The sequence below is a fragment of the Ooceraea biroi genome, chromosome 10, assembly GCF_003672135.1.
Source record: "Ooceraea biroi isolate clonal line C1 chromosome 10, Obir_v5.4, whole genome shotgun sequence".
In the NCBI taxonomy this organism is placed as follows: domain Eukaryota; kingdom Metazoa; phylum Arthropoda; class Insecta; order Hymenoptera; family Formicidae; genus Ooceraea; species Ooceraea biroi.
In genome coordinates this window covers 12243777-12265045 of record NC_039515.1, presented here as the reverse complement: position 1 = coordinate 12265045, position 21269 = coordinate 12243777, and the positions used below count along the sequence as shown (strand labels likewise).

At 35.8% G+C, this 21269-nt stretch overlaps 1 protein-coding gene and 1 long non-coding RNA gene across 4 annotated transcripts in view; both read right to left on the bottom strand.

Moving 5' to 3' along the window:
- LOC109611151 overlaps positions 1 to 1171 on the bottom strand; it is a 33972-nt gene extending 32801 nt beyond the window's left edge. Inside the window, exons 1-2 of the long non-coding RNA XR_002193504.1 lie at positions 972 to 1171; positions 519 to 591 (exon numbers count right to left, since the gene is read on the bottom strand). This is a non-coding gene — a long non-coding RNA (uncharacterized LOC109611151). The remainder of the gene's footprint in view (positions 1 to 518; positions 592 to 971) is intronic.
- Positions 1172 to 15268: 14097 nt separating this feature from the next.
- The window catches only part of LOC105282171 (homeotic protein antennapedia), an 89790-nt gene continuing 83789 nt past the window's right edge, over positions 15269 to 21269 (bottom strand). For all 3 annotated transcript variants that reach the window (XM_011343938.3, XM_026973128.1, XM_026973127.1), the window contains exon 3: positions 15269 to 17202. In XM_011343938.3, the coding sequence (XP_011342240.3) occupies positions 16949 to 17202 (254 nt within the window). In that variant the 3' untranslated portion in view covers positions 15269 to 16948. The remainder of the gene's footprint in view (positions 17203 to 21269) is intronic.

Below are 21269 nucleotides of genomic sequence, written 5' to 3'. Positions count from 1 at the left end.
CGTAAATGACGCGTTGAAATGTCCGCTTTATGTATGTATGTTATAGATTAAAGTCACTCACGATATAGATAAACATGTTTTAACGTCATCTCTTAAAAAACCGCACGAACTTTCCGAACGACCTAATATTAAATGTGATCGTAATTGATGATTAGCGATTCTAATAACAGAATTTATTTTATTGAATTTCTGCACATATCGCATATTCTAATTAATAACATAGTAGAAGAAAGAAAGATAGATAGATATAGGAAAATGTTTTTTAAACAAGACATTAAAATATTATCTGATAGGCAATTTCGGATGTTTCAATAGATAGATTTTCCAAATCAAAACATTAGTCCAAAGTAATCAACGCGCAATGATTCGACAAATAACAGAGACATTGGGAATATGAAATAAAATTATTATATTGCATGCATGTAATGTTTTTTAGTTCAACATGAAAGAAAGATTTGATAAAAATTGGTATTACAACTCACATTGTTGTAATTTTACACATGCATCAAATTACTTACCTATCCTGCAGTCTTCGTGAAGATCTGCAAGAACGACTCAACGTCGGTGGATTGCGTCCGACGATGGAAATAACTATAACAGAAAACGCAAATTAAATAATAGGATCTTAAAAATTTTTGTATCTTTAAGTAGTCTTTAGAGTTTTGCTACTTCAAATGCAATATTAGCTTGATATTTTTATTAAGGAAAAATTGATTAAAGATAAGAACAAAAATGCAGATGTCAACAAGATGTTAGCTACACATTTCAATAATACGAATATTTCAATCAAGATAAGGATTGCTAGAGTAGATATCTACTACATATAAAAATCGTATATTTAATAACTAACACAAAAACGAAAGTTTGATTAAAAATTGAATTTATAATGATCTAAAATTATTTATAATCATGAATTTTTATTTATATTTAAGCATGAATTTATTTATGATTAAAAGTCAATTTTTTCTTACCCAGCATTCTGATCACTTTCGTAGTGAAGCAAATAGCGGAAAGATGATGAAATGTATGACCGACGCGAAGAGTAAAATAACATATTAAAGATTAATGTATCGACTCTAGTAATACGCAAACAATTAAAACGGACCACTAGCCGAAACAAGAACGAAACAACGTTGCTTATAAGGAAAAAATCGATTCAACAACCGGTCAACATCAACTGATCTGTCGTAAAGGTGGCAGCACCTCGCCGCGATTTCTCTCGTCAGTGGCAACGTCGATGGCCGTATCTTTTTTTTTTCTCTTGCGTTCGCGTTGCTGGCAGATTAGGCTAATGCGATGGACCAGATGAGATATGGGCCAGCGAATGGGAGTACAGTACTCGCATGGCAGGGGCGTGACTGTACCCTGGAAACGGCCGTGCCCGGGGCCGCAATCGCGACGTAAACTAAGTGCTGGGTGGAGCCCCGTCTAGGCACTACCTACTCGATGGAACCATCATACTCCACCTTGGATGTCACGGAGGCAATCTAATGGTTGCCGGTCCTCTTGAAAAGGCGCCAATTTCGAATAGAGATTCAAGCGAACAAACTGTTTGGTTATGTCATTTAATTATAGTATTCAATGACCAATTCCTCTTCTGATTACAGTCCTCCTTTCCGGTTCCACTTCTCCATCGGTCGCCGCAGATGTCGCAGTATACTTCTCCGCTTCGAGAGTCAGATTCTATCAATTCTTGAGCGATTCTGGTATGATCAGCAGATTAATAATATAATGTTCTTGCATCTTGTTGCTTGTATTATTTTCTTCTTTTAGACGAGATCCAAAGGCATTGGTCTTAATTGGCATAAGCTTCATACTCATGTATCACTTGATTCGAAAAATGTGATTAGTGATAAAAGGACATCCACTCTTTCATCAGACGAGATAATTGTTTTTAATTCTGTTAAAATTCATGCTGATGCTTGATCAGGAATTTAATGGAACCTGAAAGAAGAAACAGATATTTTAAATTATTACTGTAATTCATAATCGTTAGAAGTAAAAAGATAAAAAATGGAGAAATTACTGTAAAGAATATAATAATTGAAAATATGCAAGTGTATAACAACTAATGTTGGAATAATATAACATAGTGTTAACAAATAGAGAACCTTTTCAATTTGTCCGATGCAATACCCGAGCAATGTTACTTACGTCTCCTAAATCCTTGTGAAAATGTATCGACCTAAATCGCGATATTTTTAACGAGGAACAATGAAGCAAATGTATTTGCACCAATCTCGCGTACAATGCATCCCAATGACCTCGAGTGAAACAGAGGCGGCAAAAGATTTTAAAAAACGTCCGTCCATCGAACAAACACTTTTCAGTCTATCAGCCCTTGCGCGGCAGTTTTTCATGTCCCGTTTACTCGCTCCAACCCCTTGCTCATTCCCACGCCATTCGTCTGTCTACCGATATTCGTCGGTAAGGCCATATCTCCCGGCTACTTTTCAATTTCATTCGACGAGCACCTCCGCTCCCGGCCGCGCGCACCTTTTTCTCCCGCCGTCCGTCCGTATCCAATTCTGGACGACACAGATCCGATAAGTTTTTATTATTTAGCATATCTGTGTAGCAGGAGAGAGCACGGCGTCGTCACCTAGAATCCCGTTGAGAGGCCGCGAACGGCCGCTTGGTAGGAACAACACGACTGGTGGAGGGCGGTAGGGGACTCGAGGTCGGCAGAGTGGCGCAGCGGCGAAATTTCTGTCGCGAGGCTACGTAGCACGGTTGGCGGTCTCGGGGGATGCCCCCGTTGATGTCATCGGGACATCCGGCTAATTGCGAGGATGTTTTGTTAGTTTCTCGGAGTATGCGCGAGTCTCGCCCCTTACAAGGTTTTGCATTTAGCCTTTCTATATCGGCGACGTGTCCAGACCCAAACTTCCTAAAACACGTGGAAACATGCCACAGACGAAATAAATTCACATTAATGCTTTGACAAATGTCAGATCATACTTCACTATGCGTGCAGGAAAACAGTTATAATTGGCGTAATATCTGTGAATCTCTGGATTTAATTAAGAACATTATAATTAATTCATCATGAATATTAAAGAATATTTTAATATAAGAATACTTATTATATATAACTGGTTTTAAAGAATGATACAAGTGTTGAGATACGTTTAATCGTGTTTGTAAAAGATTATATCGAACAGCCATGTTCGATTCGAATATCGATACAGATATTACTCTTGTTGCTGTATGGTCTCAAAGCTGAGTATTCAATAATGGTATTAGTACTTTACAAGCATGCATTAGATTGATAATAGATTAGTTAAGTGAGTCGTATACTGGTTTGAACATTTTAACGGACGGATTGATCGGTCGAATGCTAGAGATTATATACTGTTCGTGATGTTTTAGACATGAACATTGATTGCGGAAGAGATGTCGGCTTCGCTTGGTGGTTTGCAGAACAGTAACGGTGTTCGGGGATAGTGAGTGTATCCTAGGGAGGGAAGAAAGGAGAGGGGGTAGCGATATTATTGATTTATGTGCCGTTATACGTTATGTATCCACAGCCTTCTCTGCACCATACAATGATCCACCCAAAGCACATACTATTTACACCTAAGAATAAAATATAGTAAGCTACTATCAAATTATCGCGAAAATAATAAGTGTATACTTATTAATCCGTTTTTCCTTTACATAATTCACAAAACAATCAACAAAATCTTAATATGTAACTCTTAATGTAAAACCTAATAAAAGAACTAATACAAAATATAATTATGCTCCGTCAACTCTAAAATTTGTTATCAGTTTCTTTGCACGTAAATGATACAACAAGCAAATAAAATGCGTCTGATTTTATTCATGCAGATTTGCTTTACAAAGTCTACATTTGGGCTGAACATTTCTACATACAGACGCTAAATTCTCTATAAACTCTTGGTGATTGTCTATATTATTGGACATCTCCGGAGTGCAAATCGAAGCTTATCATCGTCAACGGAAACGAACGCCGCGGAAACAGTCGGGATGGACGAGCGTCCATTGCACACCATGCATTTCCCGGGAAATAAACGTTCGTGATATCAATTATCTTCGATACGATTTACATTGTACGAAGCAGCGTGCACGAGGAATCGAGTCAAATGATGCGTGATGGAAATTGAGCAGAGGGAGAAGGGTGGAGGGAGGTGGAAAGCCAGGCGGGGGGAGGAGTGACGAGGAGACAAAATCGTCGAAGGTGGCGATAGTGGGGAGTCAGTGAGCGAGAAGCGCCGAAAATTGATGCATTCTCTATGCAAAATAGCAGAAGCGCGAGGCTAATAGTAGCCGGGCAACACGCAACCAGAATTCCTTTATGGCAACCGCTTACCATTCTCTCTTCTCCCTTGTCACACAAGCTTCTACCTACATCACCACCTCCGTCACCTACGTCCTGGACAGAATCGAGAGCGGCACAAAAGCCGTTAACACTCTATTAACACTAACGACGCTCATACATAACAACCGGCGCGCCGCGGGGATAGAATTTATGGTCTATTAATGGGGGTTACTTTATGCGTTATGTAGTTGTTGTCGTCATGCCGCGACAGGTAGTATGACGTAAATTTTACGAGGCCTCACGCGCGCGCGAGCGCGCGGTGGAGCGTCCGTGTATGCAATAAGTTACTCGTGAGACCAGTTATTAATGTGTTTACACTATTCTGGTGGATTCGGTCGGCGCCACTTTTCCTGTTAATTGCCGGCACAATCTCCCGTAGTAGACCGTAGTAAATTAAAATCCGACTACTCAAATGGCCATAAGTGTAACGGCATATGCCAAAGAGCCGAAGAACCAGCCCGCACCAAATATATGAAGACATAAATTTGAATCGGTGAGACGTAGGGATAACATCCCGTCGAGACTAGAAGATACGGAGGCTTGTATACCCTCCGGCTTCTATCCCTTATTGTTTTTCTGAAATATTGCGTATTAATATCTAGGATCTAAAAATTTCTCACTTCAATATTGCTCTTATTTATTACAATGAACCAATAAAACTGTCCAATTCAGAAATTCATCGCTATTTGTATATAGCAAAATGCAGTTAATTAATTTTTTAAATTAAAGACATGACATGCGATTTGGCAAAGTGATACCGTTAAATTTTTATTATCAAAATATTTATAATTCGTTCGATATAATTGTTCGAACAACCGTTTTGAAGTACTGCAATAATTGTACCGTTTCAATTTATGCAAAATTACATTACCGAAATAATAAAGAGGAAGGATGAGAGAAAGAGAGAATAAGAGAGAGAGAAAGTGAGAGAGAGAGAGAGAGAAAACAGGTGCACTTGTAATCTCTTGCGAAATGCGAGTAAACAAGAAAGTTAACGGGCTCACCGCTCGTCGAGTGCAGCGTAGTCGAGTGCCAAAGTTCATCGTGAGATCCTGCCCTCCTCACGGCTAAAGGAGACGCGGCAAGGCCGGTAAAGTGATAAAGCGGCCATAAATTCTAACCGCCATCCTCCCACCGGCTCCTCTATCTTGCCAGGTCTCTACTCCGCCGACTCTTCGCTCTCTCTTGCTTCTACCTCGCTTTCTCCACTCATTCTGCCTATAGGTTTTCTCTTTCTCTTTCTTTACCTCGCGTGTTTGTAACCTGAATGCACCTGCAACAACCAAATTGACAAAGGTCACCGCGTATCTCGTTGCCCCAAGCTGCATGTACGCACAATTTTCGCGATACTCACACAGCGATGAATCCCTCCACTCCTTCGTCTCTTGTGACCCTGATCTGCTGCGCAATTCCAGAAATGCGATGGATTACGAGATTTCCATTGTTATACTCACCTCTCGTTCACGTCTACGTACGCGGCAGACGTTCGCATTAACTCATTGATCTCTTCACAGCAAAGAGCGAACGAATACATTTAATACATCAATTAATTCACATTTAACATCCCTAATCAACGCAGAACATTAGAGTAGCGATGATACCATGTGTAAGAGAGAACATACTTCGACATGAGTGCATGATGCGTAAGCAAGGCAGAAATAAATCAGTGTTGAACTTTTACGCAGTTTACATATCAGATATAGGAAACATCGAAATTGCGCTATTATTTCATAGATAATGTAGATATATTCTTTAGGAGAAGCAATATCTGTCCTTTTGTTTGTTAATCGTCTGTGAGGAAATCGTTCCTGTTCCAATATTGCAATTATCGACATTTAGTAGATAACGCAAGCCGAATCCAACAGGTGCATCTTTCGCAAATTTCTGCATGAGATTCGACCAAAAAGGAAGAAATGGATACTAATTTATATAGCATCAAGAAGTACTAAACATATACGTAATCAATAAAACAAGACAGAACTTGTAAGAAATTGGATCCGGCATTGACACTTGAAGCGTACTGGACTACACGTGGACATGTGGAATCAAGACGTTCGTCGTCCGAGGGACGGTTACAGCTGCACTTTGTCGGGATGTCGAAATCCAATATCGCGAATCCGAGCATACCTACCGTCTAGGCGAGCTAGGCACGATGTGTTCGTTGCAGCGCAGGGGCGAACAGACAGAAATCCCAATAAATCATCCCGTCACGAGCCGTGAGCCAAGGCGGGGCCTCTTGCTTCGTATTAGCCAATAATAATCCTCTCCGAGGTGGAGGCCATCTTGGATTATACAATGGTTCCTTCCGCTGCAATTCGTATAAACGCAACCTCCGGGTATGTTGAGTTACCCTCTCGAAAGGAAACCAGTGGCGTACTGATCACGATATCTTCGAGCGTAGAAATCGTGATTTCATGCCGAGAATCATCCGACAGATGATCTCATTGATCTGTCCATTGACTGCGAAGAAAACTAGATTTATATGTACGTAACGTAACGCAACGTGTAGCCGCACATACGTTGTAATATCATGATGAGAGGGAGACACGATATATATGTAGATATCCGTTTTCATCACATCCTACTTCATATTCAACCACAATTTATTTCTCGTTTTCAAACACAGCTATTATAATTAATATAATTATTATTATTATGGACAGACTCTTATATAATATAATACAATACAGTTGAGATTCGTCGACACGTGATAGCATATAATACTATTATCCCTCGTCATCGTCATCGTCCTCGTCATTATACATAATACATACTTCATTCGCGTAAATATCGTTTATCATTGCAATCGTTATCAACATCATCACTGTCATACTTTTTATGTGTACACGTAGTTTACATAATGCAAGACACTACAAAATAATTATATACGTTTGTTGTAGCTGTATAATAGTATCATATATTTATATTTAAATATATTTATATATAATTTATATGTATATATATTTATATATATATTTTATATATATATATATATTTATCTTTATTTATATCTTTCTTTTTTCAATTTATCGTTCGATAAAGTAGTGTTGCCCATGTTTGTTTTCGGCTGCTAGGCACACCTGTATATAAGTATTTCTTCCGCACGATCTTTCTCGTTGGAACCACATGGAACAAATGCATTGTACCCGGTCTTTTGTAAATAGGCTACGTGTTTACCGTGTGTGAATTTCTGCACGTGCGTGTGCGTGTATGTGTGTACATGTGCATAATATGTAGAATATATGATACATACACTTTGCTTTCGGTCGGGGCAATGCGTCCACGTAATCGTGGTGACTCAAGTGTGCAGTTACGAGATAGCGAACGTAATCGCGGATCGTATGTCACGTTTCAAGAAAACATGTTAACGCGAACTTTGATAGAATACGACGCGTCATTCCTTTCATTTAAATAAACTGTGATTTGTCTCTGAAATTCTTATCTCGGAAACATGTGTGTACCCGGAACATTCTTTGCACTTACAAGTCGGTTACATGACCTTGGCACAAATATATTTTGCAAAAACCGTATAGGTACCGCATGTAGGTATTTAATATATTATTACTAAAACCAAAACCGAATTTCTATAATACTGAAGCTATTAAACTTATCTGCTTTGGTGTGCCAACTAGAAGGGTATTTCTTTTTGGTTGCTTGGTCTACTATATAACTGTTGAGTCTCTTTAGGATATTTGAGAAGAAGAAATAATAGATGGACAAAATATCTAGGAAAAATCAGTTTTGTATGAAATTTCGATAAAGAATCTGTTACAACCATTAAACTGTTAAATCCATATGCAACACACTGGAATGACCAAGAATACATCACTGGACGACAACGTAGCGGCTCTCGAAATATTGTCATCCTCTTACTCTAGTTATTCGTTGAGTCACTGAGTAATGAAGTTACTCAAGAAACTCATGCGTGTGCATGTCGTTATTATATCGTATCAATAAATAGTAATTAATTAGACCTCTGCTATCTTTTTACTTTGTAAGGTTTTTTCTTTTTTATTCTATTAAACAGGTACCTACTTTACCTACATGGTATCGTATACAAGTCGCGACTCGCGATTCGATGCCGCAACGTCAGACGTCGCTCTTCACATTGCCCTGCCGATAATAAAAAAAAATGAAGATACTTTTCTTCACATTATTTCTTCCATATTTTTCATGACTAATTATATACAAATGCATCTTGTATGTCACGTACCCTCTGAGAGGGAGTTTGTCAGAAAAGAAGTTAGAGCAACTTCGGTAGCTTTCATATATATATATTTATATATAATGATGCTTTTATTGCTTATATTCGGATGTCACAACTTGATTTACAAAAGACAAAACTTTACTTTTTGTAAAGTCCGAAGTCACTCTAAATTGATTCTTAATCTGCGAGATTTTTCGGGAATAATTAGTCGATTCGAACACACCATATACCATTAAATAATTATTTCTACCTATCGATAAATAATTACATCGGTCTGGATGTCTTGTTCTTTTTTAGCAACTATTGTAGTATACAATATTCTTGTCTCACATTACGAAGTCTATCAGTCTTTACATGGCGGAACCTAAAATCAATGAGACCATATATCTCACGGATTTCTTCTTTTGAAATAGCAAAAGATCGGCTTTCAGATTGCGTGTGGTTAATGTTAATGTCACCTAACTGCCATTGCATAAGCAATTTGCTTATAATGTTTTTTACATTCTCATGTACACAGAAAAATATAGTTTAAGTATTAAACAAAAGAAATATATACACATAAAATATTTATTAATCAGTGAAGTACATTACAAAATTTATAGAAATTGTTCCCACAATACAGAAAAAAATAAAATTGGTAAAACATATTTTGACATGCAGTTTAGAAGTTTTTTGCAATTACAAAATTATTTATTATTTAAAGAAATCTTTTCATAATCATAAATTTCAGTTCGATAGATATCAAAGTAAAATAACAAGAGACTTCCGCTTGAATGATTCGCATGTTTTATGTATAGAAATATACACTTAAAAGATATATGAAACTAAAAGAGAGGTATATGAATAAAAGAGATATAAAACGATTTCTCTCTGAGATGAGATAGGAAGTAAGGAACTCTGCGGCGCATACACAAATGAGGCTAAGATTTTACAGCTTGATTCACATAATTAAAAGCGTAACATTTTATAAACGGATTCTTTATAAGGATTTCAGATTAAGCATGAAACAAACATCAAGATACAATTACGTAAAACGTATCTTTGAGTCGTTTTTGTGTTATCCGATTGGATATGAGAGAGTACATCAGCATAGAATTTCGTAATTTCTATTGATTCATCTAACTTTCGTAGAGATGTTCAAGGAAGTGTTAGAATGATGGTACATACAAAACCTACAATTATCTAGTACATTATAAAAAATATTTATTATATAATCAAACAAACAGAAAGATTCACTTCACGATATAAATAATATTTATATGAGAGAATCAATAAATATTATTGAACTAAATGATTACAGCTTGAAAGTTAGTTTGCCATTAACGAACTTCTTGTTTATCTATATCTCTTCGCTCTTTTTTCTGTTCTACTTATTCGATAGCATTTTGTTGATAGCCTAGTTAAAAAGATCGGACTTATTATGTACATTATGTATTAGTTTTAAAAGTGCCTTTTTCACATTTTTATCGTGGACAATAAATAAGATTTGAATTGCGCGTCTCCGATGGTATACGCTGAATGGTGGATACAATTCTTTAGCCAAGCAAAAATGCAATTCAAATTCACGATCATCATCTTCATCCACTAAATGACTCCGACATGTTTTTTTAATTCTATTCGTTATTTTCTATTCGTCGAATTAAACTTTAAGTATTACGCTCAGATACATATTATCGTAGAGACATGCTTCGTACGTACACACGTTGCATTAACGTTCATTTTTACTTCTACTATAGCAGACATACACGGGACTTGACTTAATTTAAGTATACAATATTTATAATTGCTATGCGCGAATATATATGAGTAAAGATAAAATATATATATTTTGTATTTTATTCTTCCTGGTAATGCTATGAGTTTCCCTTTTCGCGGTATATATACATACATACATACATATATGTATGTATGTATGTATGTATGTATGTATGTATGTATGTATATGTGTGTGTGGATATATATATATATATATAAGGTGCATAAGTTCTTGCCGATTTTGTAATGTTTCTTTTTTGAAATAAAACAATCGACATAACATAAATCAATGAAAATATTTTCCAACAAATATTTTGTACGACTTTTTCCCATTTTTCCGACATGTGAATGCTATGTCGAAAGAAGGAGTCATCTTTTGAGGCGATCGATTCATCGACCCATTGGTAAGAACTTATGCATCGATCTAATATATCTATGTATACGTATATATACATATATGTATATATATGTATATATATATGTATATATATATACATGTATACATATATACACACACACACATATATGTATACATTTATTTCTATAATCTAAATAATCAGTTATCCAATAATGCGCTATCCATGAGTGGTACAAAATTTCTTTGTCTTTTAATTATATTCGTATTCACGGCGATCGCTCACGATGAGTACTTTTACAGCACCGAGGTTCATCGTACATTTTTTTTTATTGCACTATTCGGTACTTTATATATTACCAACTCGTATGTTTATGGATAATTCTCGACTTAGCAGGCTGACATATCGAAATAACTGGCGTATCGAAATTAAATTGTAAACGTATAACTCCGATAAAAATTAAAATAATTTGGACTGGTGAATATCACGAGAAATTATCATAATTTTGAGTCATTAGGTACATACTTCCTTCCATTACATACATATACAGTCATGTACATACACAGTCAAATAAAACTTCTTATCAACTCTAGCACTAATTGTTTTTAAGGGGAGAATCCCGTTTCTTTGGGCGTTTTTTGTGTATTTTCATGAATTTTTTTTAAGGGAAGTGTTAGGTTTATTACAATATGTTAAATCTTTGCGATGGTCATAGTTGTTGATATCATGGGCAATAAATATCTTTTGTCTGGTATGTGGGCCGCATCCTTTACAATCCAAATGCAATTTACAATTATCTGATTCACATAGATCGTATTATCGCTGAATGTATTTAAAATTAACGCGTAATTAATCACGTTATATTGAGACAAGCAAAAACTCAATTTGTTTATTTAATATTGCGCCATTTGTTAACGATAAATAAAAGTATATATTTAAAAGAAATCAAAGCATACTTTTGGCATATTTTTGGGAATATAAACATCAAGCATTTTAATATAATCTAAAAAAACTCAAGACTTCTTGAACTCAAGGCTCTTCTAATTAAAAACGACGAAATGTCTTAAAATAATATTCATATATACGTAAGTCGCATAAAATAGTAGCGATTCATATAACATCAATTCGTCTAAAAAGATCATTAAATCTCGATATATTTCCGTCTTTTAGTAAAAGTATTTAGAAAAGATGACTTAATGTCGCTATGCCGAAAAAACAACAAAAGAAGATGTCAAAAATATCTCTTTTTTAAGATGTCTTAAAGATATCTTTTCGCTTTGTGGAAAAGTAACTCTTTCGTTATGACAAAGTTAATTGCCAGTATGCTGCCACTGGACAGTTGAGCCGCGAGTCTACGTTTTGCCGCAAACAGTAACATGTGCTACTTTGCCGTTTTATGTAAATTATTGGTCTTTTTATTCAGTTATTTCAAAATAATACATAATAAATTCTAAACAAACACATGTCAACAATTCAGCGATATTGCTAGGCTCAATCAAAGTTCTTAACTAATACAATTTTGATGGGTGCCTACAGCCACCTTTAATATACAAGATATATTTAGCGGTGGGTGACTGTAATCGGCTTTAGTAATGAAAGGAGTTTAAAAAAATATCCTTTCGTTATCTTTGTGCTAATGGTGCTGGACAAATATATAACAGAACTTAATGAAGAATATCTTTCTTTGATTTAAAAAAATAAAGGGCTATATTACACAGATGTTACAAGAAATGCGCGGCAGCGAGCGACCGCCGCGGATTTTCCGTTTCATACAGTTCGTTGCTCCTCAAGGACAAAGGGTTTTACATAAATAAATCTCTCGAGAAGGAAAGGCTGGTCGTTGCTCGATCGACACGTAAGCACGAGCTGGACCTTATATTACGTATATCGGTTATACGTTTACGTTAGATTCGCTCCCTTTGTCAGTTTATCCGTTTATATTTTATGCAAAGTTTTAATGCAAAGATGGTAACGAGCCGATATCTGCTGCAAGAATGTAAAAGATTGGCTACCATCAGGCATTTTTAACCATAATTCTAGGACGCAGTTATTAATATTGTTTATTACGTATATCATTAATTGTCGTGTACACAAGAGATATACATTAAATAATTATGTCAAATCTAATTATAAAGTTTACAACACAGCACAAAAGTATTCCCTATATCGACTCGCCTGGCTACAACATAGCCGGGCTTTCCTGAATTTCCCCATACGGCATAATCGAATTGATTCATCGAACCAAATCAGACAATTAAGTTGACGAGTGTTCTGATACCGCTTGTCACGCTTAACGTGCTTGTTTCAATATCAGTAACAAATTAGACTTACTAATAAGAAAGTTCTGTCAAATATTTTCCATCACATATTATAATTGTTACATAAACATTCATGCCCCCATATGCCTATATGCCCACTGAAGAATATAATTTATAAAAAACTTAATACTCGCTAATTTATTACTCGCTTAGAAGAACTAAATTTTAAAAAATTATTCCTCAATCTGTATGTATTATACAGGGTGTCCCAGTTAAAGGAGACCTAAATATCTCTTTTGTTTTTAAGGGGAGAATCCCGTTTCTTTGGGCGTTTTTTGTGTATTTTCATGAATTTTTTTTTAAGGGAAGTGTTAGATTTATTACAATAAAAGTTTGTGAGTATATTTACTTATGTTCATACATCGTATACAAATTTTTATATCGATTAATGTTGATTTATTAAGGAGGATACAAAGCTATCTTGAAGAGGTTGCTGAACGATTGAAACCATGATTGCGCCCGTTCTAATAATCTTAAAAAAAATCGGGCATATTTATAACCGCAAGACGAGCCTCTATCGTCCCTACCATCATATCTACCATTACATATTTTATATATAAATAAAAACAATATTGATTAGTTTATTTTAACATCATGAATATACAGGGTGTTTAAAAAACAAGGTCGGATATTTTATCCACGTGTAGTACTCATGAAAAGAAGCAAAAAAGTCTTCGGCAACATAGGTCCGCAAATCAACTGTTTCAGAGCTAGAGTTGATTTTGTATCTTTTTGGATTTATTTTTTGTTTTATTTTTGTATTTTTGTTTTAATTTTTTTGTATTTTTTGTTTTTTGTTTGTCAAATGGCATTATTATTAAAAAACAAACAGTAAACGCGCTAATAGCTAAATAATACAAGATGTTTCAACGAAAAATACTTAAAGAAGATGTTCTACATGTCCACCTTCCATTTGTACACAAGCTTCACATCGTCGCAGAAAGGAAGCTCTTCTTCTTTCGAATATCCCTGGAATTTGGCGAATAGCCTGGCAGACATCTTCATATTAAAAAAAAATTTTTAACAAAATGGCCGCATGATTAATGAAAAATATCAAAATTTTCTTTTTTTGCAAGCCTTATTAATTCCCTATAAATCGTAATTTTCAGATTTAAAAGTTGTCCGAGGTAGGGACGATAGCCAGATGTCATTAATAAGCCCATAAAATTTGAAGTCAATCGCTTCATTGGTTGCCGAGATATCATGGTCCTAAGTTAAAAAAAAGTAGTTTCGAGAAAAACGCGTTTAAAGTATTTTTAAGACTATAAACTTCACAAAAAAATTGATTTTTTGACCCCAAAGAACCGGGATTCGCCCCTTAATGACGTAGGATGTTTCTGACACAATTTGATTGCCGTGGAAGAAACATTCTTTTGTATCACCATTTTTATCGAGTTTTTCCAAGGTCATTAATATTTTTTACTAGGAAAACATATATTGTTTTGTATTATCATAGAGCGAATGGAAAAATACATTTAAAAATGCCAATTTTAGAACTTCAATTTGTTGTATCTCCTAAACCAATCCCCACTTGGTTCTTGCGGAGAATTACTCAGAAAACCTTCCCCCTCCCTCTCTCTTAACTTATCTAAGTAGCGATAAAAGTGACGTGTGTTATTTTATGCATATTTAGTCTTAAAAATTGATGTAATTATTGGAATAATAACAGCTGTATTAAGATGTATATATATATATATATATATATATATATAAAATTCCCTTTAGTTGACTTTATTCCAAGCTACCATTAAGGTGCCAAGCGGTCTTATGCCGAAAGCATTCTTTTTACAAATTATTCCCAAAAATACATTATATGTATTACAGTAGTAAATTACAATACACTTGGTAACTTGGCGTCATGTCGCGCGGAGCAAGAGTAAATTTTTAATAATTATTAAAATGCAAAATTAAACTTTTATCTCTTGTGAATTGTTCCTTTCTTAATATGTACAGAGAAGAAGAATAGATAACGAATACAAATATGATTACTGTATTTACCTTCAAAGCAATTCTAAAGGAAATAATTTATTCGAGATCACATTGCGTGTCATGTGCACGCCGTCATAAAAGATACTGCGTTATATTGTTTACATATTTATACATTCTAACATACATCAAATAATAATTTTTTAAAATTATTAAAACTATTTTAAGAATAAAGTATGTAGAAATATTTGTGAAACCTTGCTTAGAAAAAATGTACATCGTTATCCAAATAAAGTATATTTTGAAATTCTCAATCGTAATGCAAGAAACTATAAGAAAGAAATATATCTTCACCAAAGCGGACGCGCTTTTAGAAGAGAACTGCTTATACATATTATATATTTGTTACTTTGAGCAATGCATACATTATAGGAACGAATTTCTTTCTCAACTATCTGTCAATAATCGTATAAATTATTATCTATAATTTAGTGCAGTCATGTTGAATAAAGTACATAGAAATGTAATTCCCGTAATCTTCTCCCATTGGAACTTAAAACTCGCTATCTTTATTTCAAATGCAGGCATGACAATTCAGCGAAAAATAAACTAATGCTGCTGACAATCGCATATCACTATTAATCTTTAATAAGACTAACCTGCGATGACGCTGATGAAGAAATGCCAAGTCAGTTTGACTCTCTGCTCCGCCGAAGGGCGCTGTTTTTTTTTCAAATTCACATTATCATTCAACACTCAATCCGTTTCGTTTACGGTTAGTCTGGCACCGTTCTCTCCATTTAATTTCCAAAAAATGCCGTTGTTACATTTATACATCAAATTCACTTTTTCTGAGATTAGTTTTGCACGCACTGCTATCACTGGTATCAGAGAATGATCAGAGATGGATGTGAACTCCGCGATTCTTCACTTCCGTTGCACTATGTTTGTTTCTTCTCACCTGCTGTACTCCACCATTACTCGGACTCTTCCTCGAAATTTTAAAACACGTTCGAAGATCACACTTGGCACGATCATAAGTATACTTGTTGGAGCCACCGCGGTACTAACGAAAGATCTATCTAAACAATCCTCTAAGAACACTAAACCGTTTATTTATCGCTAAATACAGACGCGACGGACATTTTCGTACTGCTAGTTTCTATTAGTAGTACCTAGAACTCTACTTTATTTACTAGTTTTGCTGTTAAGATGTAAGAGAATAAATAATAAAATGATTCTCCTATGATTCTTTCATTTTCCTTTCGTTTCCTATCGTTCTCAATAAAATTCGCCCATTTCACTTTTTCGACAGACTGAACTCTATACTTAATGCAACTCTGCATACCACGTTTTCGCGCATTCTGCTTGTATTGTATTACTGCCGATCTGTCACACGCTCTCGAATTTTTGCTTAAACTACGTACATTTTTATTCACATATAGAGATATATATGCCTGTGTATATATGTACATATATATATATATATATATATATACATGTATATGTATATATATATATACACACACGCATACATATATCCATAGACTTTAAGAGAATGATTTTCACAGTTAAAGATAATAGAGGTTAACGCGGTTCTGATTAGCATGCGATCTAGGTTTCGTTTGCGCGTTTCTCTCTCTCTGGGTTTCTTCTTTATTAATAAATTCTTGATTTCTGCACACACACGATTTCTGCATTTCTGCAAATCCTCTGCTGGTGTATTTCTGCGTCTTCGCTCCGTTTCACTCCCGTTTGCTCTTTTTCAGTCTCTTTCACTGTAGTCTTTTGCTGTCTTATCCTCATCTGTCTTCTTCATCGAGTGCACCTTCTATAACTTCTTTGCTTCCTTTATCCTGCTTTCTTTTTGGTACAAGCAACATGATAAACACGACAAAATAAGCGTCATTGCTTAGAGGGGCCATTTGGAGGTCATCGACAAGGATTGGAGTTTTGGATGGGGAGGAGGTAGTGCTGGAAACAAGGTATTAACGACCTTGAGAGGGATGGAAAATAAATTCTTCCACTCCTCGGAGCTCTTTTAACCCTGCGGGGACGTTTGCGGCGAGATTTCGGTATCGACATCGCCCGAGCCTGGTTCACCTTTCGTTTTGTTCTCTTTCTTCCACTTCATTCGTCTGTTTTGAAACCAAATCTTTATCTGACGTTCCGTTAAGCATAACGCATGCGCGATCTCAATACGCCGCCGCCTAGTGAGATATCGGTTGAAGTGAAACTCCTTTTCCAGTTCTAGTGTTTGGTATCGCGTGTACGTCTGCCGACCTCGTTTCCTCTCTAGAACAAAAATCAAAATTTCGAATTAGAATAAATTGTATACATTCCTAAAATTATTATATATACATTATTAAATATAAATCATAGACATTCACTATTCGGAATATATCTCTGAGGAGGAGTAAAATTACTACTATAAACCCCATAGACATATATCCTTTATATATAGAGGAAATTAGTCAAAATAATTATGTGATGTCACACATATCGTATAGATTATTCCCTCTCTTTCTTTTTCTTTAACACATTATAAAATATCAGAATGTATAATATATATACTTTTTGACAAATAATACTATGCTTTCATAGATAAAGAGGCTATAACGAACAAGTTGCTCCTTCGTTCATCCTTGAACTACAAGCGCGAACTACTAGTTAACTAACCTATTTAATAAATACCTACATCGCAATTTAATCAATCAGAAGGAATTATTGTAACGAAACGAAAATATCACTGAAGACTATGACTGAAGAAAAATCGTGGAATCATAAGCGCAATTCCGTATGTGAGTAATATCTTAGCGATATCCGCAATATGATCTGCGGTCAGTGCGCGATATATAAATTCCGAACAAGAATATTAATTATAGTTGCCGAGAGGGCGAGAGAAACAGAGAAAACAGAGGGAGGTACCAAAAGACAGACACGCACACACACACATATATATATTTGACTGTGTGAGAAGTCTTACAACTTTACGAGATATAACCTCAAAGGGTTAGACCCCGCCACACGAGTGTGAAAGAGCAAAACGAGAATGTTTTAGAATGGTATGAGGGAGGGAAAAAGAAAGAGGAGGCGAGATGAGAACTGGAAAGTAAGGAAGGGAGAGGTGAAGAAGAAGAAGAAAACTCCTTGGCGAGCATTCGAGGCAAACGCCGCCCGTCGCGCTGTCGACCGATGAAGATGGATGGCGGTTCTGCTCTAGAGAGAGATAGAGAGATCGCGTAGGTTCCTGAACCGTTCGTTTATAAGACGAAGAGAAGCGGATACGGAGAAGGAAGAGAAAAAGCATTAGAGAAAGCAAGAAAGAGAGAGAGAAAGAGAGAAGCGGGAAGAGAATAGAGAAAGTTGAGAACATCCCCCCTTGTTCTCTCTCTTGGGCTACGCTCTCAAATTAACAACATACCAATCTCTGGCGCTCTTATAAGCTTTAACGATTTAGGCAACTGCCTCGACTCTTTCCTTTTAAGTGGTTGGTCATTTACTATTTCGCCAAAAATGCAATGAATATTATAAAAAAGTAATTATCGATTTGTAGGTGAGAAGGAAAAGTAACTGAAAACGATGATAATAAATGTTTCATTCTTATAAAAGTCTTTACAAAAGACTATTTCAAATAAAGAAACCCTGTGCCGACGTAGTATAACAATCAGGCTTGTTTCGAAAGGTCATTTCGCGCATAAATCCTCTCGTGCCACTAGATGTTGCAAAGCAAAGAAATGAATTATTAAACATGGTATCCACGGATTTATATTATTTATGAGCTAAAACTTAGAGTTTTCAAACCAATCAGGTTGATTGATTACGAAAATTAGGTGGCAAACAGTGATATTGTGAGTACCGAGTCTTTCGATGCTAATACGATAGACCTAATTAGGGAGACAATGTTATGTTGTGCTTCTAATCGCTTCTGATCGTACGCGTATCTTGTGTGCACATATGACAAAGCATGCTTGTAGTACTGGCATTAGTGCAGAAAAGGCTTCGTTGATAATGCACAATGATATTAATAATTCGCGATAATTTCGTAAATCCTAATTTACATTAACTGATTGGACCAATATATATAATATGGCATGTATGCACGCATACATACACATGGAAAAGACTTTTATAATAAGAAAATCGTACCGACGGCCTAAGTTTGCGCCGGACCGGCGCTGCCACGGTTCTCGCGGATGGAGGTGACTTTAAACGCGGGGCAATAAATTAACGGCGTTGGGTTACGCAAGGATCAAATGTCCCCTGGAGTATGCCCGGGAGATTTATGGGTCTGCCTTCACTGGCGCAGCATGAAGGAACGAAACAGAACAGAACGTACACAACCGTGCGGCTTATTATAGGCTAGTTGCTCCGCATCTCCACTTCCCCTCCTGTCTGACTGGTCTTTCAGGCCCGCCGCAGGATACACGCAGGACTTTTCAGATTAACAGCTAGCCGGATGTTGTAACCCGCTAATAAGGTGCGGCCACTACTCGCTGCCCAATTAAGCTAAGCTTTACGTGGGCACCGTAAGGCTAGACCTTGAAATGCTCTTCGATTAGACACCCTAGAAGTATCATTAATTTTATCATTCGCGCTCATGGTACGAGCCTTGGATTATATCTACACCGTTGACAGACATCCATATTAATTGCACAATATCCTTCAGAGCTCGTCTAAATATTTTCTTGGAAGATCGTTCTAATGCAACGAAGTCGGCGTCCCGTTTGGAATCCTGTTTGTTAACAGAGTTTTTTTAAACATATTGAGGATTCTTTCAGATTTGCAGAAAATTAAATCCTGAAGTATAAACATTAATTCTCACTGCTTTCACTGCTCGATTTCAGTTACATATGCAGATAATTTTGATTTCAACATGAAATTGACACAATGTAAATATTTTAGCTAGATCGAAACTGACTAAATTCTACAGAAGTTGTCAGCAAAGAAGAAAACCGTCGGGTCAGCTGACACTCATAGAGAGGATTTAGAAATCCCCATGGAGAGACCGAAGCATCTGATAGGTGGTTTTCTCCTCGTTTTCGTGTTTTTTTGTCTTCTAAACCGACGAACAGACGGTTTGACAAGAAAATGGAGTCTGAAAGAGTTCTGAGGTGAAAGGTCGAGATAATGAGCAGCGAGGATGGTTTACTACGACATATGCATCTTTACGGTATGTTATTCGAAGCATTAAAATTTATTTTCTCTTGCACCTGCTTTCCAACCAGTATGGCGGTCTTGCAAAACTCAAGATTAAATCTCACAACACTAGAGATAAAATATATATAAGAACTCGCATCATTTACTCCAATAAACGAATAAGTCACATCAATATTCAATAAAGTAAATATAATTTTATGTTCCAGGCTGAAGGCAGACATCGAATAGAAAATTAAACCACGACCTCTATGTCGTTCATAATTACCTCCATGGCGGAGCTCTAAAAGCGAACGGTCCCAGAATTTCTGTGGATTCATTCATCATCATCATCCGTCCCTTCTATCTCCTCCTACTGCCTCTATTTCTCTTTCCCTCTCATGTATCCCTTTCGGCTTTCCTTTTCTTTTTTTACGCTCCCCCTCTCCTATCTTTTGAACTCCATCGCTTTTCGAACGAAGTCGCCATCATTATGGCTACCAATCCCACGAACGGTTAGTTAGATTATAATGAAATGCATTTCAAATTCAAAATGTCGATTTCCTCTGATTTATTTTATCTAGATTTACTGATCCGTTTTTCAAATGACAATTGTAAACATTCCATACACTTGATATATTAAATGTAGTTCGCTTTATTCATTTTTTATAAAACTTTTATATGCAATTGTATACTTATACAATCTTATCTTTATAATCGAGATATATTTCATCTAAAACAGTTTTAACCGTATAATATATGTTAATAATATATATTCGGTTCGCGTTAATTTCCTTGCAATATTATATATGTGCTAACTTTGTCTCAGAATGCACGTTATATAAAGGTATAATATATGAGCGTATGTATACGTATACATATAATTGCGGAAGCTGTACACGTGTATAACTGTATCACGACATGCTTACTCACTGATTGAGAATACGTGGGGAGAAGGGTGGAGATATCATAAATCTTTTCGCACAAAGGATCACAATTATCTGATGCATTAAAGATATCACTGGTATCGATGGTTGGTCTTTTTCTCTTGAGTCAACACATAGAATCAAAATGCTTAACATTGGGTTACAATAATGTGGTAAGCTTCGCAGTCGTCGAAAATAAAAAAGATATATTGGAATTTTTTAATCTTATATCAGTATACTGAATGTGATACTTATCAGTATTAAATTATATTGGCACAATAGTTTCTAAGGTAATTAAAA